General features: G+C 44.0%; 1 protein-coding gene across 1 annotated transcript in view; it reads left to right on the top strand.

Annotated features, from left to right (window-relative positions):
- The first annotated feature begins 16,132 nt into the window (after nucleotides 1-16,132).
- Nucleotides 16,133-25,259, top strand: part of LOC124004656 (glycoprotein endo-alpha-1,2-mannosidase-like protein) — a 29,912-nt gene continuing 20,785 nt past the window's right edge. The window contains exons 1-2 of the mRNA XM_046313325.1: nucleotides 16,133-17,454; nucleotides 24,496-24,605. Coding sequence (XP_046169281.1) covers nucleotides 16,959-17,454; nucleotides 24,496-24,605 — 606 coding nt within the window. The 5' untranslated portion in view covers nucleotides 16,133-16,958. The remainder of the gene's footprint in view (nucleotides 17,455-24,495; nucleotides 24,606-25,259) is intronic.

Raw genomic sequence — 25,259 nt, 5'->3', positions numbered from 1 at the left:
GTCAGTTTCCACTCTTGATCAATATAGAAAGGACCAGGGAGCATCTTCTTCCTACCATCAACCAACCCCAAACCTCTCGGTCTGGTCCACGTGATTCCCAATTAGCCTACATGATTAATTGCACGTTCTTGATGTTGGAGGGCCCCACATATGTCGAGTGACCAATCACAATTCAGAGAGACCACCGCACAGTTGCTTATGCAGAGAGACCACCGCACACCACACCATTGCTTATCACGGCGCTAGCTCTGAGCCCCCACCCCCTGAGCCCCCACCCCATCTCTCTCTGTCCTGGGTGCGTATTTGGCCAGCGACCCCACACAGCCTAATAAAATACAACGCAAATGGTCAGAGGCAACTGCAAACCAACCAGACAACGTTACACCCGAACATGGCCCATATATGGGAGATGTTGAATTTCAAATATATAAATCAAATGTGTGCGTAACATATGTTTAATAAATATCCCTTAAACAATATATTATATAATAGGCTATTCAAAACATGTTATAACTAGGCCTATTTTAATTTGAAATTGGGTGACGAGATTAGGTGTAACGTGATTGGGTTCATGTTGAATACTCGATGTGTTCCATCACAATCAGTCACTTTGCTGCTGTCGCAATGTTGCTGACGGATGCAAAATGTTGGTTTGGAGAGGTAAGCAAACCAGTTGTGGTTCATTTGAGGTGACGCATGGGAGGGGGATGGGACTGGATGGCCACGAAGAGGTTTGGATCGGTCATCATCAAACCACTGCATTTTTATGGAGCCAGTGGACTTTGACTCAAGTAATCTTCAGCGGGAAGTTCGAAGAGTAGCCTAAAGAAATTACAACCGCAACGACTCAAACGAAACAATTGTCTTTAGTACACCTCTTCTGGAATTGTGGCATGAAAAGTCAGGCCTATCTGGTCAAACGAATTCCCAGATCGATGGTGATTGATTGACTGTTTTCCTTGTAGAATGATTAATGAAGCAAAAATAAAACAATTTAATCTCCCCTATTTAATGCTCTCATTGACCTTTCTCCTGAGGTGGTATAAGCCTAGTAGTTATATAATCATACAAAAACGTATGCTTAAAATATAGTACAAATCTAATAATGCAATATAATTATTTGTATTATTATTGTATTTATTATCTATCTGCCTTGATTTAATTAATATACCAGTGATAAACGGAAATGTTATAATACTTTATTATACTATTATAATGACTAAGTTATGTTAAGATAAGCCCTGCAGTGTTAATTAGCTAACTTTTTTTTACAATCGTGTTAAAAACATAATAGTGACAGGGAAACGTGTTTCAGGAAGAGATCAACCATTTTTAGCTTCCACATTTGGTTGTGTTAGATATCCTTATCACCACGACCCTCTGTGGGTATTTGTAACAACGTGTGTGAAAAGATAACCAAGACAAGTGATTTAAACGAAGGAGAGAGGTTGAGGTTGACAGGATTCAATAAACTTTGTATTGTATTCTTGATTACTGGACCTAAAATAGTTTTCTTATGTAGGCCAATGGTTTGTGTATTCCCTGACCGAAAGACTGAAATTAGGAACCAAAACCAATGCGTGGATGACACAGACAGGGGCGCCACACTAATAAAACTAACGGTTTCTTTTTCTTTTCTTGTTTTTGGCAAAAAACAATCATCCAATGAGCCTCTTAGAGATGGATGGGGATCTCTCCTGTCTGAGGCAACACTGATTGCTATGCAAATGAGGGTTGCACCTCAATTTAGCAAGGAACATAATCGCCAGAGGGAAAAAAAAGAGGTTCCATGATGAGACCTCTCAAGAGGAGACAACTCAGGACAGTGCAGCAACGGTGTTTCAGAACACAGTGGTGTTTTACTGCTCTGGACAACATCCATAGCAGTGGTGTGGACATTAAGTTCCACACCACTGCGAAAAGTGTAGAATAATATTCTGCTGATTTGAAAATTGGGCAGATTAGTGAGGATGAAGTCCCTTCTGTGTGCCAACCACTGATCATGAAGCATTCCAGAGATATTACACCTGAGTTTAAAATGAAGTAAGACACACGATCACTGTATATCCCCCTAACTTGTCCCATCTTGGTCTCCTGAATGCAATTTATAAGATGCAGCTGCAAAGCATTTTTGGAGAAGTGTGCATTGCTTTACGTATATTTTACATTAATTTACGTATATTTTGCATTGCTTTAGGTATAGTTTGCATTGCTTTACGTATATTTTGCATTGCTTTACGTATAGTTTGCATTGCTTTACGTATATTTTGCATTGCTTTACGTATATTTTGCATTGCTTTACATATAGTTTGCATTGCTTTACGTATATTTTGCATTGCTTTACGTATAGTTTGCATTGCTTTACGTATAGTTTGCATTGCTTTACGTATATTTTGCATTGCTTTACGTATAGTTTGCATTGCTTTACGTATATTTTGCATTGCTTTACGTATATTTTGCATTGCTTTACGTATATTTTGCATTGCTTTACGTATATTTTGCATTGCTTTACGTATAGTTTGCATTGCTTTACGTATATTTTGCATTGCTTTACGTATAGTTTGCATTGCTTTACGTATATTTTGCATTGCTTTACGTATAGTTTGCATTGCTTTACGTATATTTTGCATTGCTTTACGTATAGTTTGCATTGCTTTACGTATATTTTGCATTGCTTTACGTATAGTTTGCATTGCTTTACGTATATTTTGCATTGCTTTACGTATATTTTGCATTGCTTTACGTATATTTTGCATTGCTTTACGTATATTTTGCATTGCTTTACGTATATTTTGCATTGCTTTACGTATATTTTGCATTGCTTTACGTATATTTTGCATTGCTTTACGTATAGTTTGCATTGCTTTACGTATATTTTGCATTGCTTTACGTATAGTTTGCATTGCTTTACGTATATTTTGCATTGCTTTACGTATAGTTTGCATTGCTTTACGTATATTTTGCATTGCTTTACGTATATTTTGCATTGCTTTACGTATATTTTGCATTGCTTTACGTATATTTTGCATTGCTTTACGTATAGTTTGCATTGCTTTACGTATATTTTGCATTGCTTTACGTATAGTTTGCATTGCTTTACGTATATTTTGCATTGCTTTACGTATAGTTTGCATTGCTTTACGTATATTTTGCATTGCTTTACGTATAGTTTGCATTGCTTTACGTATATTTTGCATTGCTTTACGTTTAGTTTGCATTGCTTTACGTATATTTTGCATTGCTTTACATACACTGTCTGTGACTGTTGCTGGCGGCGAGAGAGCTTTCAGTAAGCTAAAACTGATTTTTTGTGTAAATATCTGAGGTCCACTATGTCCCAGGACAGTCTTTGCAGTCTTGCCATGCTGTCCATGGAAAGTCAGTTTGCTAGAAAGCTGGACATCAAAGACTTACACATTACACTCCATGCAGTTTGGCTTCAGAGCGAAACACTCCACAGAAACGGCCAACTGCTTTATTCTGGAAAATGTGAAGTCCAAGATGGACAAAGGGGGCGTTGTTGGGGCTGTGTTTCTGGACCTAAGGAAGGCTTTTGATACTGTTAACCATGAGATTCTCATCACAAAATTGTCCGAGGTCAACTTTTCCCCCTTGAGATGGATGAAATCATACCTTGAAGGCAGAACTCAGTGTGTCCGAGTGAGCAATGAGCTGTCGCCCACTCTTAGCTATGATGTGGGCGTGCCCCAAGGGTCAATACTGGGGCCCCTCCTGTTCAGCCTGTACATTAATGATCTGCCTTCTGTCTGTACTGGGTCTGAAGTTCAAATGTATGCAGATGATACAGTGATATATGTGCATGCAAAGAGCAAACATCAAACTGCACAAGAACTCACTACTGTAATGGTCCAGGTTACAAAGTGGCTCAGTGACTTGTGTTTGCATCTCAATGTGAGAAAAACTGTTTGCATGTTCGTTACAAAGAGGGCAAGAGATGCTACTGAACCAGATGTCTATGTGTCAGGGGAGAAGCTTCAGGTGGTATGTGATTTGAAGTACTTTGGCATCATACTTGATTCCAACCTCTTTTTTAAAAAGCATGTGAAAAAGAACATTCAGATAACCAAATTCAACCTAGCTAATTTCTGATTTATACAAAGTTGTTTGACTACAGAGGTAGCAAAACTGTATTTCAAATCTATGATACTCCTCCAATTAACATACTGCTTGACTAGTTGGGCCCAAGCTTGCTGTACAACATTAAAATCTATTCAGTCTGTTTACAAACAGGCTCTCAAAGTGCTTGATAGGAAGCCCAATAGCCCTCATCACTGTTACATCCTCAGAAAGCATGAGCTCCTGAGTTGGGAAAATATTGTGCAATACACTGGCGCATGTCTTGTATTCAAGATCCTAAATGGCCTGGCTCCCCCTCCACTCAGTATTTTTGTTAAACAGAAAACCCAAACAAATGGCAGCAGATCCACAAGGTCCGCCATGAGAAGTGACTGTATAGATCCCTTAAGGAAAAGCACCTTTAGTAAATCTGCTTTCTCTGTGAGAGCTTCCCATGTCTGGAATACACTGCCATCAGACACACATAAGTGCACCACCTATCACACTTTCACAAAATGTATGAATACATGGCTAAAGGTCAATCAGATTTGTGAACATGGTCCCTAGCTGTGTGTTTCCGCTTTCCATGTCTGTTGTCTGTATTTTGTGAGGTGTGGAAACACTTTGTTTCTTTTATGAATTTTGTCTTTCTGCTTTTTGTTCTGTGTTGCTCTGTCTGTATGCTACGTCTTGCTTGTTCTAGGTTGCTCTGTCTGTATGCTACGTCTTGCTTGTTCTATGTTGCTCTGTCTCTATGCTATGTTTTGCTTATCCTATGTTGCTCTGCGTGTGCTCACTGCTCAATGATTGTCTATATTGTAATTGTTTTTAATAACCTGCCCAGGGACTGTGGTTGAAAATTAGCCGGCTGGCTAAAACCGGCACTTTTACTGAAACATTGGTTAATGTGCACTGTCCCTGTAAAAATTAAAGAAACTCAAACTCAAACTCAAACTTGATCAGGGACTTTGCTAGCAAGAAGTCTCAGCGCTGGGCTCTTGGTGAGTAAGGCTGAGCAAGGGCCAGTGATAACTGTAAATGGCATGGCTATGGATATTGGATCACTACACACACGATGCCCACAGGCTGAGAACAAGATATATCTCAAAGTAATGGCTGGATTGCCATAAAATTTGTTGTGCACAATCAAGACCCCAAGCGGAAGAAACCTATTGATTTGGTGACCACTTGACCTTTCCTCTAGCGCCACCATCAGGCCTTTTCCTTTTCATTTTGTTTTCCATTTTCCATTTCCACTTTTACAGCTGCTTATTTTCTAGTTGGTATGTAATACTTAGTTCCAAAAAATCTGCTGCTGATTTTATTATTTTGTTTGTTATATAATTCTATAGATGATCATGTTAATTTATTTTAATTGAAGAAGTTAATGTATATTTAAGTATTTAAGTTTTTCATTAATGTTAAGAGAATGTTCCATTACCATAAAAATTACATTTAGACTGTAAAAATGGCCTTTAGCACATTTCTTATAGAGGGTATCAGTCTTGCATCAAATAGTGAATTCCACTGTATGCAGAATGTTGCATGCATGTCTACACAGTGTTATATCTTCACAGCTCACTGTCACTAAATACCGTACAGTAAATATTGGACTACACGAGAGTTGCAAGCCTGCAAACGTAGAGAGATATTTAAAGCTTTGAATGGGTCGATTGGGTTCTGGAGGTGTTTGGTTACGGAAACTGCGCAGGGTTGGTGTGGCCTGTGGTGGTGGGGCCCAATGTGTTATCTTTTCATGGGGCCCAAAATCTCTGGCGGCGCCCCTGGATACAGAGAATGCCATCAATCGTTATCTTCATTGGTTAATAGCCCACGAGCCATATATGGATGGTTCTGTTCATAACTTTAATTCTAGTTGGCAGTAGGTCAACTATGTTACAACTAACTATGTTATCCATATAAACTGAATTGTCTTGTTTATTGTACAACCCGCTGTTTCTTGTTCGAAATTATTGTATAGTTTGATTAGGTTGCGTCATACACTTACGAATTGATTCATAAAATGTAGTTGAAGAGAACAATGGCAATTGCTTCCAGTCGGATTTAGGGGACACCGTCATTTCTGCAAAGTTTTAATTCTAAAAACAAAACATTGAAAAAAAGCATTTTAAGCTATAGGCTACAAAGTGCTTATGTTAAATCTCTACTGTAAACAAACGGCTATATAAGGTTCCACACATCAGTAAGCGTACATAAATAGCACAGTTGCACATAAGCTCCAAAACAAAACAAACTGCAAATGCATCCAATGAGTTTGTAGTCACAAACTTAACATAGTCATTGCGTGCTACAAATATGGAACCTGTTGCTCAACTTAAGCTGCGTTTACACAGGCAGACCAATTCTAATCTTTTGCCTAATTATTTGCAAAAAATCTGATCTGATAGGTCAAAATACTATTAGTTGAAAAAGGTCAGAATTGGGCAGCCTGAGTAATGCAGCCTAAAACTACTAGGGGAATGCAGACAACTGCCAATAGTGTTGTCAATTACAGTGGAAACCTCAACGCCATCTGCAAAAATAATGATTTACTATTTAGAACCATGGATAAGACATTCCGTCATTTACCAATATGGTCAAAAATAATATGCATCGCCCACCCCCAAAAAATATGACCATCATTTATAGGCATATATGACAGTGTTTCATCAAATGCTTCTGCTATCCCTTAGGGATAAAAAAAACAAATACATGTGGTCAAAAGTATGTGGACACCTGCTCGTCGAACATCTCATTCCAAAATCATGAGCATTAATATGGAATTGGTCCCCCCATTGCTGCTATAACAGCCTCCACTCTTCTGGGAAGGCTTTCAACTAGATGATGGATATTTTCTGCAGGGACTTTCTTCCATTCAGCCACAAGACTATTAGTGAGGTTGGACACTGATGTTGGGCGATTAGGCCAGGCTCGCTGTCTCCATTCCAATACATCCCAAAGGTGTTCGATGGGGTTGAGGTCAGGGCTCTGTGCAGACCAGTCAAGTTCTTCCACACCGATCTTGACAAACCATTTCTGTGTGGACCTCGCTTTGTGCACGGGGCATTGTCATGCTGAAACAGGAAAGACCCTTCCTCAAACTGTTGCCACAAACTTAGAAGCACAGAATCGTCTAGAATGTAATTGTATGCTGTAACGTTAAGATTTCCTTTCACTGGAACTAAGGGGCCTAGCCCAAACCATGAAAAACATACCATTATTCATCATCCGCCAAACTTTACAGTTGGCACTATGCATTTGGGCAGGTAGCGTTCTCCTGGCATCTGCCAAACCCAGATTCGGCAGTTGGACTGCCAGATGGTGAAGTGTGATTCATCACTCCAGAGAACTTGTTTCCACTGCTCCAGAGTCAAATGGTAGCGAACTTTACAGCACTCCAGCCAATGCTTGGCATTGCACATGGTGATCTTAGGCTTGTGTGCGGCTGCTCGGGCATGGAATACCGTTTCATGAAGCTCCCGACAAACAGTTGCTTATAGAGGCAGTTTGGAACTCGGTAGCCACACCTGTCAGCAACAGGTGTGGCTGAAATATCCAAATCCACTATTTAAAAGGGTCTCCACATACTTTTGGCCATGTAGTGTGTATATAAATATACATGTACTGTATATATAAATAGGACACAAAGGCATTATTCCTACATCTACATCAAGAGTATGAAGACATAGTTGCATTATTGTGTATTCTATATATTAACTGAAGTTGAAAAGGCACTATCCTGATTTCAGTCTTAACCATGCCCTTCCCACCAAATACACATATGCACGCTTTAGCACATTCACATAGATTGATGAGCAAATCTGAACAGGATATGTCCCCTATCCTCCAGGCCGGCTCGGTCCTCCCCTCCCGCTCCGTGGCTCGACGACTCATTGCGAGCTCACAGAACAGGCTCCGGGCAGCCGAGCGGAAATGGAGGAAAACTCGCCTCACTGCGGACCTGGCATCCTTTCACTCCCTCCTCTCTACATTTTCCTCCTCTGTCTCTGCTGCTAAAGCCACTTTCTACCACTCTAAATTCCAAGCATCTGCCTCTAACCCTAGGAAGCTCTTTGCCACCTTCTCCTCCCTCCTGAATCCTCCCTCCCCCCCCCCTCCTCCCTCTCTGCAGATGACTTCGTCAACCATTTTGAAAAGAAGGTCGACGACATCCGATCCTCGTTTGCTAAGTCAAACGACACCGCTGGTTCTGCTCACACTGCCCTACCCTGTGCTCTGACCTCTTTCTCCCCTCTCTCTCCAGATGAAATCTCGCGTCTTGTGACGGCCGGCCGCCCAACAACCTGCCCGCTTAACCCTATCCCCTCCTCTCTTCTCCAGACCATTTCCGGAGACCTTCTCCCTTACCTCACCTCGCTCATCAACTCATCCCTGACCGCTGGCTACGTCCCTTCCGTCTTCAAGAGAGCGAGAGTTGCACCCCTTCTGAAAAAACCTACACTCGATCCCTCCGATGTCAACAACTACAGACCAGTATCCCTTCTTTCTTTTCTCTCCAAAACTCTTGAACGTGCCGTCCTTGGCCAGCTCTCCCGCTATCTCTCTCTGAATGACCTTCTTGATCCAAATCAGTCAGGTTTCAAGACCAGTCATTCAACTGAGACTGCTCTTCTCTGTATCACGGAGGCGCTCCGCACTGCTAAAGCTAACTCTCTCTCCTCTGCTCTCATCCTCCTAGACCTATCGGCTGCCTTCGATACTGTGAACCATCAGATCCTCCTCTCCACCCTCTCCGAGTTGGGCATCTCCGGCGCGGCCCACGCTTGGATTGCGTCCTACCTGACAGGTCGCTCCTACCAGGTGGCGTGGCGAGAATCTGTCTCCTCACCACGCGCTCTCACCACTGGTGTCCCCCAGGGCTGTGTTCTAGGCCCTCTCCTATTCTCGCTATACACTAAGTCACTTGGCTCTGTCATAACCTCACATGGTCTCTCCTATCATTGCTATGCAGACGACACACAATTAATCTTCTCCTTTCCCCCTTCTGATGACCAGGTGGCGAATCGCATCTCTGCATGTCTGGCAGACATATCAGTGTGGATGACGGATCACCACCTCAAGCTGAACCTCGGCAAGACGGAGCTGCTCTTCCTCCCGGGGAAGGACTGCCCGTTCCATGATCTCGCCATCACGGTTGACAACTCCATTGTGTCCTCCTCCCAGAGCGCTAAGAACCTTGGCGTGATCCTGGACAACACCCTGTCGTTCTCAACTAACATCAAGGCGGTGGCCCGTTCCTGTAGGTTCATGCTCTACAACATCCGCAGAGTACGACCCTGCCTCACACAGGAAGCGGCGCAGGTCCTAATCCAGGCACTTGTCATCTCCCGTCTGGATTACTGCAACTCGCTGTTGGCTGGGCTCCCTGCCTTTGCCATTAAACCCCTACAACTCATCCAGAACGCCGCAGCCCGTCTGGTGTTCAACCTTCCCAAGTTCTCTCACGTCACCCCGCTCCTCCGCGCTCTCCACTGGCTTCCAGTTGAAGCTCGCATCCGCTACAAGACCATGGTGCTTGCCTACGGAGCTGTGAGGGGAACGGCACCTCAGTACCTCCAGGCTCTGATCAGGCCCTACACCCAAACAAGGGCACTGCGTTCATCCACCTCTGGCCTGCTCGCCTCCCTACCACTGAGGAAGTACAGTTCCCGCTCAGCCCAGTCAAAACTGTTCACTGCTCTGGCCCCCCAATGGTGGAACAAACTCCCTCACGACGCCAGGACAGCGGAGTCAATCACCACCTTCCGGAGACACCTGAAACCCCACCTCTTTAAGGAATACCTAGGATAGGATAAGTAATCCTTCTCACCCCCCCCTTTAAGATTTAGATGCACTATTGTAAAGTAACTGTTCCACTGGATGCCATAAGGTGAATGAACCAATTTGTAAGTCGCTCTGGTTAAGAGCGTCTGCTAAATGACTTAAATGTAAATGTAAATGTAAAATAGGCTGCAACGATATGCAGAACCATCAAGTAACACCCTGGTGTAGGCTACTGACAAAGCCACACTTTTATTTATTTCACCTTTATTTAACCAGGTAGGCCAGTTGAGAACAAGTTCTCGTTTACAACTGCGACCTGACCAAGATAAAGCAAAGCAGTGCGACAAAAACAACAATACAGTGTTACACATGGGATAAACAAACGTACAGTCAATAACACAATAGAAAAATCTATATACAGTGTGTGCAAATGTAGTAAGATTAGGGAGGTAAGGCAATAAATAGGCCATAGTGGCAAAATAATTACAATATAGCATTAACACTGGAGTGATAGATGTGCAGATGATGATGTGCAAGTAGAGATACTGGGGTGCAAAAGAGCAAAAATAAATAACAATATGGGGATGAGGTAGTTGGGTGGACTATTTACAGATGGGCTATGTACAGGTGCAGTGATCTGTAAGCTGCTCTGACAGCTGATGCTTAAAGTTAGTGAGGGAGATATAAGTCTCCAGCTTCAGTGATTTTTGTAATTCATACAGTCGTTGGCAGCAGATAACTCGAAGGAAAGGCGGCCAAATGAGGAGTTTGCTTTGGGGATGACGAAGGAAGTATACCTGTTGGAGCGCGTGCTATGGGTGGGCGTTGCTATGGTGACCAGTGAGCTTAGATAAGGTGGGGCTTTACCTAGTAAATACTTATAGATGACCTGGGGCCAGTGGTTTCCGCGACGAATATGAAGCAAGGGCCAGCCAACGAGAGCATACAGGTTGCAGTGGTGGGTAGTATATGGGGCTTTGGTGACAAAACGGATGGCACTGTGATAGACTACATCCAATTTGCTGAGTAGTGTTGGAGGCTATTTTGTAAATGACATCACCGAAGTCAAGGATTGGTAGGGTAGTCAGTTTTACAATGTTTATCAGCATGAGTGAAGGATGCTTTGTTGCGAAATAGGAAGCCAACTCTAGATGTAATTTTGGAATGGAGATGCTTAATATGAGTCTGGAAGGAGAGTTTACAGTTTAACCATACACCTAGGTATTTGTAGTTGTAAACGTACACATACACAGGCCTATGAAGACATAGTTAAAAAGAGGAAAAGATCCATTCACAATTGTCCCATTAAAATGCCCCGGTATAAAGGAGAGTGAAGATTTCCTTCCTTGAGTTGTTTTAGAATTTTTTTAGAGTTGAGCATACTATGCTGAATGTTCATGCTAATGACGCACAGTGAGCCAAATATAATCTACCACTAGAGGCCAGTGTAGTTCTTTCACAACACAGATAAAGTTTGCCATGTGGAATTGTTGAGATAATATGCTAATGGCCACACAATACACGTTGGTCATACAGTAGGCCGCCCCCTACCATTAAAACGAAAACAGTGTGTAGGTTTGACTTTCCAAAATGATCAGATGCACTTTGAAGGAATACCCTACTATGATACTTGATGAGATTCATTCTGAGATGATCAAGACTGAAAGAATGCCATGCACTCAGTAATCTCAAAACCAAATCAAATCAAACGTTATAGGTTGCATACACATATTTAGCAGATGATATTGCGGGTGTAGCGAAATGATTGTGTTCTAATCTTGGTTACCCAGAAGTAAAATTCTCCCACAAGAGATTACACTCGAGGAGAAAAAGGTGTTATATAAAACCTAAAGGTTCTTCGGCTGACCCCCTTTGCAGAACCATTTTTGAACCCCCCGTAGCTTACTTAATAAACACAACAGTCTTATAAAAATGTTCTACTGCTGGCTTTATGCATTATAATACAGTAGTCCTAAATCTGCTTTTTTTTTACAATATCCACACACAAATAGTTCAGGAAAGTCAAATTGTGTACGGCCCAGTACATCACTGGGGCCAAGCTTCCTGCCACCCAGGACCTCTATACCAGGTGGTGTCAGAGGAAGGCCCTAAAGATTGTCAAAGACTCCAGCCACCCTAGTCATAGACTGTTCTCTCTGCTACCGCAGGGCAAGCGGTACCGGAGCACCAATTCGAGGTCCAAGAGGCTTGTAAAACAGCTTCTATCCCCAAACCATAATACTCCTGAACATCTAATCAAATTGCTACTTAGACTATTTGCATTGCCCCCTACTCTGTTGTTATCATCTATGCATAGTCACCTTTACATGACCGGTGACCCCGTATTTGTTACTTTGAGTTTTTATTTTATAGGGTATTTTTCTTAAAACTGCATTGTTGGTTTAGGGGTTGTAAGCATTTCCCTGTATGATCTACCTACACCTGTTGTATTTGGCGCATGTGACAAATAACATTTTATTTGATTATTGATTTGATTTTATGATGCTTTTGAAGTTTTGCAAACCAATGAAAAAAAGCAAACAAACAAGCATCTGTCTCTATGAATTATCAACAGCCCTTGCTTCCTTTGCCTACTCTTATGTGCCCTTATTTGACACCCGACGTACTGACGCTGCGCGGCGCTGCGGTTCATCCGTTGTAGGTGGACGTACCGCTGCTGATGAGGATGTTGAAACGATGTGACAGACACCCTGGAGCTTTTTCCCCTTTCACGAGAGTTAGAAATATGCCAATAAACTAATGAGTTCATACTGTCTGTGTGTGAGGGTGTGAGAGTCGATGTCAGCGCCCCTGTGGAAATCTAATTAGCATAATAACAATATCCCCATACATATCTGTCATTTTAAGGTAGATATATATATATATATTTTTGCATTGGATGCGCCTCAATCCACCACATCTGCTGATCTCGCAATTCTGCATCTGTGGTGAATGGTGGCAGAGCTAGTGCTATGTTTGTCAGACCACGAGACATCCCCCAAAAATTGGTCTTCTCACAAAATCACCTGTACAGTCCAAACGGTTTGGTCTACAAACAATGTAGGCCTCACAAGACTAATCTGAAGGTTCCCGGTACCAGATTTTAAAAAACGTGTGGAAGTATATATGGAGTCTGTTTAGTGGCAAAACAATAAGTGGTTAAATACATGTGAAAATATATACACTACACACTAAAAGTTTGGGGCCACTTAGAAACGTCCTTGTTCTTGAAAGAAAAGCACATTTTTTTGTCCATTAAAATAACATCAAATTGATCAGAAAGACAGTGTAGACATTGTTAATGCTGTAAATGACTATTGTAGTTTGAAACTGATTGCAGCTGCTACAACTGATTGTAGCTGATTTTTAACGGAACATACATAGGCGCACAGAGGCCCATTATCAGCAGCCATCACACCTGTGTTCCAATGGCACGTTCTGTTAGCTAATCCAAGTTGATCATTTAAAAAAAAGGCTAATTGATCATTAGAAAACCCTTTTGCAAATTATTGCCACACCCTGATCAGTTTCACCTGTCCTTGTTATTGTCTCCACCCCTTCCAAGTGTCGCTTGTTATCCCTGGTGTATTTATCCCTGTGTTTCCTGTCTCTCTGTGCCAGTTCGTCTTGTACATACAAGTCAACCTGTATGTTTTTACTGTGCGCCTGCCTTTTCTATTTTATTTTACTAGTTCTCCCGGTTTTGACCCTTGCCTGTTTTCTGGACTCTGTACCTGCCTGCCTGACCATTCTGCCTGCCCTGACCTCGAGTCCTTTTGCATATAATAAATATCAAAGACTCAAACCATCTGCCTCCCATGTCTGCATCTAGGTTTCGCCTTGTGCCCTTATAATTATGTTAGCACAGCTGAAAACTGTTGTTCTGATTAAAGAAGCAATACAACTGGCCTTCTTTAGACTAGTTGAGTATCTGAGGCATCAGCGTTTGTGGGTTCAATTACAGGCTCAAAATGGCCGGAAACAAAGAACTTGCTTCTGAAACTTGTCAGTCTATTCTTATTCTGAGAAATGAAGGCTATTCCATGCGAGAAATTGCCAAGAAACTGAAGATCTCATACAACGCTGTGTACTACTCCCTTCACAGAACAGAGCAAACTGGCTCTAACCAGAATATAAAGAGGAGTGGGAGGCCCCGGTGTACAACTTAGCAAGAGGACAAGTACATTAGAGTGTCTAGTTTGAGAAACAGAAGCCAAGTCCTCAACTGGCAGCTTCATTACATAGTACCCGCAAAACACCAGTCTCAATATCAACCGTGAAGAGGCAACTCCAGGATGCTGGCCTTCTAAGCAGAGTTCCTCTGTCCAATGTCTGTGTTCTTTTGCCCATCTTAATATTTCCTTTTTATTGGCCAGTCTGAGATATGGCTTTTTCTTTGCAACTCTGCCTAGAAGGCCAGCATCCCAGATTTGCCTCTTCACTGTTCAAATCAAATCAAAATCAAATCAAATTTATTTATATAGCCCTTCGTACATCAGCTGATATCTCAAAGTGCTGTACAGAAACCCAGCCTAAAACCCCAAACAGCAAACAATGCAGGTGTAAAAACACGGTGGCTAGGAAAAACTCCCTAGAAAGGCCAAAACCTAGGAAGAAACCTAGAGAGGAACCGGGCTATGTGGGGTGGCCAGTCCTCTTCTGGCTGTGCCGGGTAGAGATTATAACAGAACATGACCAAGATGTTCAAATGTTCATAAATGACCAGCATGGTCGAATAATAATAAGGCAGAACAGTTGAAACTGGAGCAGCAGCACAGTCAGGTGGACTGGGGACAGCAAGGAGCCATCATGTCAGGTAGTCCTGGGGCACGGTCCTAGGGCTCAGGTCCTCCGAGAGAGAGAAAGAAAGAAAGAGAGAATTAGAGAGAGCATATGTGGGGTGGCCAGTCCTCTTCTGGCTGTGCCGGGTGGAGATTATAACAGAACGTGGCCAAGATGTTCAAATGTTCATAAATGACCAGCATGGTTGAATAATAGTAAGGCAGAACAGTTGAAACTGGAGCAGCAGCATGGCCAGGTGGACTGGGGACAGCAAGGAGTCATCATGTCAGGTAGTCCTGGGACATGGTCCTAGGGCCCAGGCCAGTTGAAACTGGAGCAGCAGCATGGCCAGGTGGACTGGGGACAGCAAGGAGTCATCATGTCAGGTAGTCCTGGGGCATGGTCCTGTTGACGTTGAGACTGGTGTTTTGCAGGTACTATTTAATGAATCTGCTCCAGATACTCAAGTAGTCTTAAGAAGACCAGTTTTATTGCTTATTTAATCAGAACAACAATTTTCGGCTGTGCTAACATAATTGCAAAAGGTTTTTCTAATGATCAATTTACCTTTTAAAATTATAAACTTGGATTAGCTGACAACGTGCCATTGGAACACAGGAGTGATGGTTGCTGATAATGGGCCTCTGTACACCTATATCGATATTCCATTACAAATCAGCCATTTCCAGCTACAATAGTCATTTGCAACATTAACAATGTCTACACTGTAGTTCTGGTCAATTTGATGTTATTTTAATGGACAAAAAATGTGCTTTTCTTTCAAAAACAAGGACATTTCTAAGTGACCCCAAACCTTTGAACGGTAGTGTGTGTATATATATATATATATACGTTTCCTGATCTGTTTTATATATTTCTCAGATATAGGACAGACACTTCAGAACGAACTTCCTTTATATTTTTTTTGCGACTCTGTTGTCCGGTGTAGTGAATATGTTATGCAATGCGTTTATATGGTCTAATAGAAGTTAGGCCAAAAATAATTTTGCATCAAATATTTTTTAAATATATTTTTGTTATACTTCAAGGGGTCTTAAAATTCCAAATCAAATATAAAAATTGCCCTTGGTATGAGCTTAAAACAATTTACATTAGCTTAGTAGACCCCCGGCTTAGACATGGCTAAGACTGTTATGGGTTAAGGCAATACCACTTTCACCGATGACCACCTCATTGGAAAGGTATACGTTATGAGTTAAAGACTAGAGTCTATATGGCTTTATTGTTCATTTGACAGCATGTTCATCTCCTGTAGGCTACACTGCAACTTTGAACTCTGGCCTTATTGCGTATGTAACTTACAGTCGATTATCATCATCAATAAGGTTCCAATATCCAACTTTGTATAGGTACATGCATAGACTATAGTTGCCAACCATCAGTCCCCTTGCGCCAAACATGTAAAACAAATCTCAGTATAACACCAGAACCTGCCAAAGCTCCGCCTCCATGTAGCAAAACATGGACAGTAAAAAGCAGCCAATGGCGCCGATGGCGAATTACTACCATGGACAGCGACCACGGAGTGTGCTCGTCCAGGATCTTGCTGCATTGAATTTAGAACGTTTTCGTTGCTGTCACTACGTGGGTTTACTTCCGAGCCTAATGTAAAGCATTAGGTAGGAAACGCATCGAGCCAGCAGCGAAAAGCGAAATAGTGTAACAGAGTGACGACCATACAGCCATCAGAAGCCAACATCTGACTGTAGCCTATAGACGATAGAAAGACATCAGAGAGATTTGATCACTTGACATGGAGGCTATTCTTATTCGAAATGTGCACATTTTCTCCAAGAGCTCATATAATCAGATGGTGATATTGCCGCCTTCATCATTGCAATTGGGGAAAACTAATCAAAATGTGTAATGTATCCTTATTTCACATTCTACACTGCAACAAGGTAACGTGGGCTCCTTAAGACAACGATATTATGTTAACCGGTTGAATTGAGCAAGTTAACTCCGCTTGAGAACCTGATAAAGGGACAAATAATTTCACATCACTGAGATCTAAATGCAATGACAGATTCCACTGCGTCATGCAACGCGACCATTAGGCTTCGTCCGCAATCATGTAGGCTAATAGTTATTAGGCAATTATTCATAAAGTTATACATTTTCTGCGTTCCTGTATCATTTTCTAGAGTGTAGTAGGTGAACTGTTATAGTATACTGCCTATAGGCTATACGACGTTTGGAGAAAAGCAAGTCTTATCCACATCGCTGACTTCAGCCGACCACGAACCCCCGGTTCACTCCAGCAGGAATCACATCTGAGAGACAATCTACCCGCAATGGCCAGGCTGCGGAAGAAAGCGTGCATAGCTCTGTTTTTATTTACACTCTTCGTTTTTGGAACCATGATGGGTTTGAGAACTCTGAAGCCCAGCGATGGGTTCTCAGACCTGGCCCCGGGGTTGGGCCTCCTGCCGATGATTGGAGGAAGGATGGACCGGCGCTCGGTGTCCCAAGACGTCGTCTCCTCCCCGGGGCAGGTGCGCGCCAAAGTAGTTTTATCAAACTCGGGACCTGAAGGAACCATATTTTACGACGTCCACATATTTTACAGCGTGTGGTACGGGAACCCGTCGATGGATGAGAAATACATGCACTGGGACCATGTCCTCGTGCCACACTGGGACCCCAAAATCGCCGCCAGTTACCCGAAAGGGAGGCATATGCCGCCGGAGGACATCGGCTCCAGTTTCTACCCTGAGCTCGGTCCGTACAGCTCGAGGGATCCGGATGTATTGGAGTCACACATGGAGCAGATTGGAGCGGCTGCTGCAGGTAGAGTGCAAAGGTGCAGTGGTTCTTCTATCCTGAAACATACAAACAAGTTTTAACATTCGCATTAGTTTGGTTGCTGCTGTGCCTGTCCAGTTAACTTGAAAGTTTTGACATTTTGTTCAACTTTGAGCACAGCTACAATAGGATCTATATGGGCCAAATATTTAAATGACTAACTTTGATGCATATAGGCTATATATTCTTCCAGATGTATACTGTGATGGCTCATTGGAATCCATTGCTTGTGTTGCATATTGCTCGTGCTTCCTGTCTCCCTTATTACAACAGCAAACCATTCTACTCTATCTTTAGACAGAATAAGTGATGCCTTATGTCTGAGTGATGAAATGTCCCTTCTTACATGCAGTGACTCTTTAGACCCCCATTTTTAAAACGCGTAATGGTGGGTATCTTTCAGTACACGCATGAAGTGACAGCTCATAAATGTCTATGTTGCAGCCAGATAAATGATTGTCCACGCCCTGATAGAGGGGAATATCAAAAACGGTTTCTGTCAAGCAGCCAGCACAGCAGGCCACTGGCACAGACACAGAGTATGCATGCAGCTAATTGATCAAGCCATGCCCACTTGGGTCACAAGCTGTGTGGAATATTTGATTACAATATCTAAAAAGCCATGGTCGCGAGTATTAAAAAGCTATGGCCGCACAATTCATTTGTATTCACTTCTCTTGCGCTCTGCCGGTTTATTTCAGAACTCATGTAGTGGACAGCTCCGCACGCTCACCTAAGCCCACCAGCAGCCTTATAGGGGGTGCGTAACCGGTGGCAGTGAGTGAACAGCCGGAGCAGTTTAATTAATAGCAAAACCAACGCATAAAAATAACAAGATATTTGGTTTAAAAAAATCCGTTTCGCACCAATAAACACATGCACAAGCACTTACAGTAAACAATCCCACACAAAGACATGGGGGGACAGAGGGTTAAATACACAACAAGTGATTGAGGGAATTGAAGCCAGGTGTGAGGAAAAACACGACAAAACACATGGGAAATAAAAAGTGGATCGATGATGGCTGGATGACCGGCGACGCCGAGCGCCGAGCGCCGCTCGAACAAGGAGAGGACACGACTTCGGCGGAAGTCGTGACAAGCCTTTTCTCACAGCAGTTTTAGAACGGTGTTAATCTTGACATCCACTTCCAAGCAATCATGAATGTGGACAATTGAACACTTGAATAATATGTGTTTGCTGCTTATCTGTATTTCACTGAGATCGAACATACAAACAGATGAACGTCAGGCCGCGCGAATAGGAAGTCCCCCTTTTACTCTAAAAAGTTATTGAAAATCCATCAGTCAGTAGAAGGAGCCCTTAAGTCTTATAAGATAAGTGGCCATGACTGTCCACTGCAAAGGTCAGCACTGAAAACCATAACCGGAAGTGGCATGTACATTGTCTGAAATAAGTAGCCTATGTTTTCAACGAAAAATGTAAGCTACTTGTATTGACCAAAATGGGAGTGATGATGCCTTGGAGTTGGGTGTGAAAACGACTGATGGGGCAGCCAATCGAGCCATGCTAATGTTGTCTGCCTTCGGCTGAACTGGTTATTGTACACCATCCGGAAAATAATCGTCCCTTCCCATTTCTTTCCCCTCCCTTCCCCTTAAAGCGAACACTGTGACAGATGGAACACAGAAAGGCCAACTGAATGTGCTAGGTTAAAATGAGTCAATTTAATTAAAGCCACGGGCACAAAGACCCATAAAAAAAATCCAAATAATATCCTGCTTGCAGCGGTGACTAATTCCACTCCGCGAGAAGCCCATAATAAAATGAATAGTGCGGACATAACTTTTTAATACATTTGACCATATATTTTTTGAAATTGCAATCAAATATTCCACACAGCTTGTGACCAAAGTGGACATGCCTGTCTTGCTGGCTGCTTGACAGAAACCGTTTTTGATATTCCCCTCTATGAGCGCGTGGGACACAATTCCTCTGGCTGCAACGTAGACATTTATGAGCTGTCACTTCACGTGTGTACGGAAAGATACTCACTCTTACGATTAAAACAGTGCATAAAGATTAACTGCATGTATGTAGGAAGGCATTTTTCATCACTCAGATATGAGGCATCACTTTTGCTGGTTAAAGATACAGTAGAATGGTTGCCTGTTCGAATAAAGGAGACAGAGAGCACGAGCAATGTGCAACGCAAGCAATGTGTGCCAAATGAGCCCTAACAGTATACAGTTGAAGTCGGAAGTTTACATACACTTAGGTTGGAGTCATTAAAACTCGTTTTTCAACCCCTCCACAACAAATGAGAGTTTTGGCAAGTCGGTTAGGACATTACTTTGTGCATGACACAAGTCATTTTTCCAACAATTGTTTACAGATTATTTCACTCATATTTCACTGTATTAGAGGTGTACCTGTGGATGTAGTTCAAGGCCTAATTTCAACCTCAGTGCCTCTTTGCTTGACATTATGGGAAAATCAAAGAAAATCAGTCACGACCTCAGAAAAAAATTGTAGACCTCCACAAGTCTGGTTCATCCTTGGGAACAATTTCCAAACGCTTGAAGGTACCACGTTCATCTTTACAAACAATAGTACGCAAGTATAAACACCATTGGACCACGCTGCCGTCATACCGCTCAGGAAGGAGACGCGTTCTGTCTCCTGGAGATGAACACACTTTGGTGTGAAAAGTGCAAATCAATCCCAGAACAACAGCAAAGGACCTTGTGAAGATGCTGGAGGAAACATGTACAAACGTATCTATATCCACAGTAAAACGAGTCCTATATCAACATAACCTGAAAGGCAGCTCAGCAAGGAAGAAGCCACTGCTCAAAAACCGCAATAAAAAAGCCAGACTACGGTTTGCAACTGCACATGGGGACAAAGATTGCACTTTTTGGAGAAATGTCCTCCGATCTGATGAAACAAAAATATAACTGTTTGGCCATGATGACGATCATTATGTTTGGAGGAAAAAGGGGGAGGCGTGCAAGCCTGAAGAACACCATCCCAACCGTGAGGCACGGGGGTAGCAACATCATGTTGTGGGGGTGCTTTGCTGCAGGAGGGACTGGTGTACTTCACAAAATAGATTGGCATCATGAGGTTGGAAAATTATGTGGATATATTAAAGCAACATCTCAAGACATCAGTCAGGAAGTTAAAGCTTGGGTGCAAATAGGTCTTCCAAATGGACAATGACCCCAAGCATACTTCCAAAGTTGAGGAAAAATGGCTTAAGGACAACAAAGTCAAGGTATTGGAGTGGCCATCACAAAGCCCTGACCTCAGTCCTATAAAACAATTGTGGGCAGAACTGAAAAAGTGTGTGCGAGTAAGGAGGCTGTAAAGTCGTTCTTCGTTTGTAGAAAGAGAGTTGGACCGAAATGCAGCGTGGTGGTTACTCATGACTTTAATGAAAAAAGCGACACATGAAATAACTATACAAATACAAAACAACAAACGGAACGTAAAACCTAATTACAGCCTATCTGGTGAAACTACACAGAGACAGGAACAATCACGAAATACACAATGAAACCCTGGCTACCTAAATACGGTTCCCAATCAGAGACAAGGAGAATCACCTGACTCTGATTGAGAACCGCCTCAGGCAGCCAAGCCTATACAACACCCCTACTCAACCGCAATCCCAATAATACAAAACCCCAATATGAAATACAACCCATGTCACACCCTGGCCTGACCAAATAATATAATGAAAACACAAAATACAATGACCAAGGCGTGACAGAACCCCCCCCCCCCCTAAGGTGCGGACTCCCGGACGCACCTCAAAACCATAGGGAGGGTCTGTCCATGGTGGTGGTTCCGTCTCGGGACGTGGACCCCACTCCATAAATGTCCTAGTTCCTCCCCTTCACGTCCTGGGATAATCCACCCTCGCCGCCGACCATGGCCTAATAGTCCTCACCCAGAACCCCACAGAACTGAGGAGCAGCTCGTGACTGAGGCAGCTCAGGACTGAGGGGAAGCTCGGGACTGAGGGGCAGCTCGGGACTGACGGGCAGCTCGGGACTGAGGGGCAGCTCGGGACTGAGGGGCAGCCCAGAACTGAGGGGCAGCCCGGGACTGAGGGGCAGCCCGGAACTGAGGGGAAGCCCAGTACTGAGAGAAAGCCCAGTACTGAGAGGAAGCCCAGTACTGAGATGAAGCTCAGGTAGGTAGTAGGCTCCGGTAGATCCTGGCTGGCTGGCGGATCTGGAAGATTCTGGTTGACTAGCAGATCTGGAAGATTCTGGTTGACTGGCAGATCTGGAAGAGACTGGTTGACTGGCAGATCTGGAAGAATCTGGTTGACTGGCAGATCTAGAAGATCATGGCTGACTGGCAGATCTAGCTGCTCTATGCAGACTGGCAGATCTGGAAGAGACTGGTTGACTGGCAGATCTGGAAGAATCTGGTTGACTGGCAGATCTAGAGGATCATGGCTGACTGGCGGATCTAGCTGCTCTATGCAGGCTGACAGCTCCTTGCAGACTGACAGCTCTTTGCAGACTGGCAGCTCTGGCTGCTTTATGCAGACTGACATCTCTGGCTGCTTCATACAGACTGACAGCTCTGACTGCTCCATGCAGGCTGACAGCACCCTGCAGACTGGCAGCTCCTTGCAGACTGACAGCTCCTTACAGACTGGCAGCTCTTTGCAGACTGACAGCTCTGGCTGCTTCATGCAGACTGACAACTCTGACTGCTCCATGCAGGCTGACAGCACCCTGCAGACTGGCAGCTCCTTGCAGACTGACAGCTCCTTGCAGACTGACAGCTCCTTGCAGACTGGCAGCTCTGGTTGCTTCATGCAGACTGACAGCACCTTGCAGACTGACAGCTCCCTGCAGACTGGCAGCTCAGGCTGCTCCGAACAGGCAGGAGGCTCCAGCAGCGCTGTAGAGGAGGAAGGCTCTGATAACGCTGAACAGGCGGGAGACTCCGACAGTGCAGGAGGGAAGGAAGGCTCTGATAGCGCTGAACAGACAGGAGACTCCGGTAGCGCAGGAGAGGAGAAAGGCTCCGACAGCGCTGGAGAGGCGGGAGACTCCAACAGCACAGGAGAGGCGAGGCGCACTGTAGGCCTGATGCGTGGTGCTGGCACTGGTGATACTGGAGCGAGGACATGCACAGGAATCCTGGTGTGGGGAGCTGCTACCGGAGGACTGGTGTGTGGAGGTGGCTCTGGATAGACCGGACCGTGCAGGAGCACTGGAGCTCTTGAGCACCGAGCCTGCCCAAGCTTACCTGGCTCGATGCCCACTCTAGCCTGGCCAATACGAAGGACTGGTATGAACCGCACCGGGCTATGCACCCGCACTGGAAACACTGTGTGCTCCATAGCATAACACGGTGTCTGCCCGGTCTCTCTAGCCCACCGGTAAGCACAGGGAGTTTGTGCAGGTCTCCTACCTGGCATAGCCATACTCCCTTTAAGCCCCCCACAAAAAAATTTTGGGGCTGCTTTTCGGGCTTCCATCCGCGTCGCCGTGCTGCCTCCTCATACCAGCGCCTCTCCGCTTTAGCCGCCTCTAGTTCCTCCTTGGGGCGGCGATATTCACCAGGCTGAGCCCAGGGTCCTTTCCCGTCCAGTTCTTCCTCCCATGTCCAATTCTCCAAGTGGTGCAGCCTCTCCCACTGCAACTGCTCTTCACGATTAACAGGGAGACTCCTGACTCAGCCACTCTCTCTCTGAGCCCTCCCCCAATAAATATTTGGGGGTGACTTTCGGGTTTCGCTCTGCGCCGCCGTGTCTTTCTTTTCGACTCCATTCTCCTATAGCCCTCTTCGCACTGCTCCAGCGAATCCCAGGCGGGCTCCGGCAATCTCTCTGGGTCAGCCGCCCACCTGTCTATTTCTTCCCACGTCGTATACTCCAAGCCTCTGCTGTCCATAACGTCCTCCCTTCGCTGCTGCCTGTTAACACGCTGCTCGGTCCGAGTGTGGTGGGTGATTCTGTAACGTCGTTCTTCGTTTGTAGAAAGAGAGTCGGACCGAAATGCAGCGTGGTGGTTACTCATGACTTTAATGAAAAAAGCGACACATGAAATAACTATACAAATACAAAACAACAAACGGAACGTAAAACCTAATTACAGCCTATCTGGTGAAACTACACAGAGACAGGAACAATCACCCACGAAATACACAATGAAACCCCGGCTACCTAAATACGGTTCCCAATCAGAGACAACGAGAATCACCTGACTCTGATTGAGAACCGCCTCAGGCAGCCAAGCCTATACAACACCCCTACTCAACCGCAATCCCAATAATACAAAACCCCAATACGAAATACAACAACATAAACCCATGTCACACCCTGGCCTGACCAAATAATATAACGAAAACACAAAATACAATGACCAAGGCGTGACAGAGGCCTACAAACCTGACTCAGTTAAACCAGCTCTGTCAGGGGGAATGGGCCACAATTCACCCAACTTATTGTGGGAAGCTTGTGGAAGGCTACCCGAAACGTTTGACCCAAGTTAAACAATTTAAAGGCAATGTTACAGCTACTAATTGAGTTTATGTAAACTTCGGACTTCAACTGTACATCTGGCAGAATATGTAGACTATATGCATCAAAGTTAGTCATTGAAGTCAGTGGAACTCTTGAGGAATGTTGGCCCATAGAGATCCTATTGTAGGCCTACAACTGGCAGTGATCACATCAATAAGTCCTTCAAGCCAATCCAGAACCCTTAGGGGATGTAGGCAACTATCACACTGACCAACACGACTTAAAATGGTGTAACAGGGACATCACGAGGTTCAGGATTGGGTACCAGAGATGTGTGGTCATTGAAATAGAATGACTAGAATGGACAATCCCATTAAAGTCAATATTCTGTGATAGGTGGACCAGCAGCCATATTGGGTGTATTGTAAAATTGCCACGCTATGAGCGGCTTTTCCCTTTCTAGTCATTTTATTTCCACATTCTAGTAATTATATTTCTGTGTGGGGTATAGCCAACCTGAAAGGTCATGTGTGGAGACTTAGAGAGACTTGTCCTGTGTGGTCTAGGGGTGCTGGTGCTGTCCTGGTATCCTCCGGGCCTGGCCGATGACAACGGAGAGCCCACAGAGGACCTGGTGCCGGCCGTCCTGGACGCTGCTCACAGACACAACCTCAAGGTAAGGAACAGACAGACAGACAGACAGACAGACAGACAGACAGACAGACAGACAGACAGACAGACAGACAGACAGACAGACAGACAGACAGACAGACAGACAGACAGACAGACAGACAGACAGACAGACAGACAGACAGACAGACAGACAGACAGACAGACAGACAGACAGACAGACAGACAGACAGACAGACAGACAGACAGACGCTTTGCTTTGGAATCTGTGTTTGGGATTCATGAGCTCTGGATAAGAATGTGTGCTTTGGTAAGGAATCTTCCAAAGAACAAAGTTACACAACCAACTGGTAAACATATCCTAATACTGTACAATAGTATTATAATACACAATAGTGTACCATTACTACAAAAAAGTTGATAGCCAAGTGTGACTTGACTTTGAGTAGGCAGCGTGGAGGGAGGATGAGGACATCTCTAACTAAGAGCAGAGGGGACATAATAAAGCTGCCGGCGGGAACTGTTGTTTATGGGATGAGCAGAGAAACACATCAGGGACTACTACATGACCTATTGCCAAATTAGGTCAGAAAATGCCATCCCAGAGATAACGACTGCGTCAACGTCGACACGTCGAGTCCCTTCTGCCTGCTGTCACGGACTGCATTGAAGCTCATGAACCTTTTAGAGGGCCCCTTCT

This window comes from Oncorhynchus gorbuscha, linkage group LG19 (assembly GCF_021184085.1).
Source record: "Oncorhynchus gorbuscha isolate QuinsamMale2020 ecotype Even-year linkage group LG19, OgorEven_v1.0, whole genome shotgun sequence".
NCBI lineage: Eukaryota > Metazoa > Chordata > Actinopteri > Salmoniformes > Salmonidae > Oncorhynchus > Oncorhynchus gorbuscha.
The sequence above is the reverse complement of the archived record's forward strand: the minus strand, read 5'-3'. Positions and strand labels throughout refer to the sequence as shown.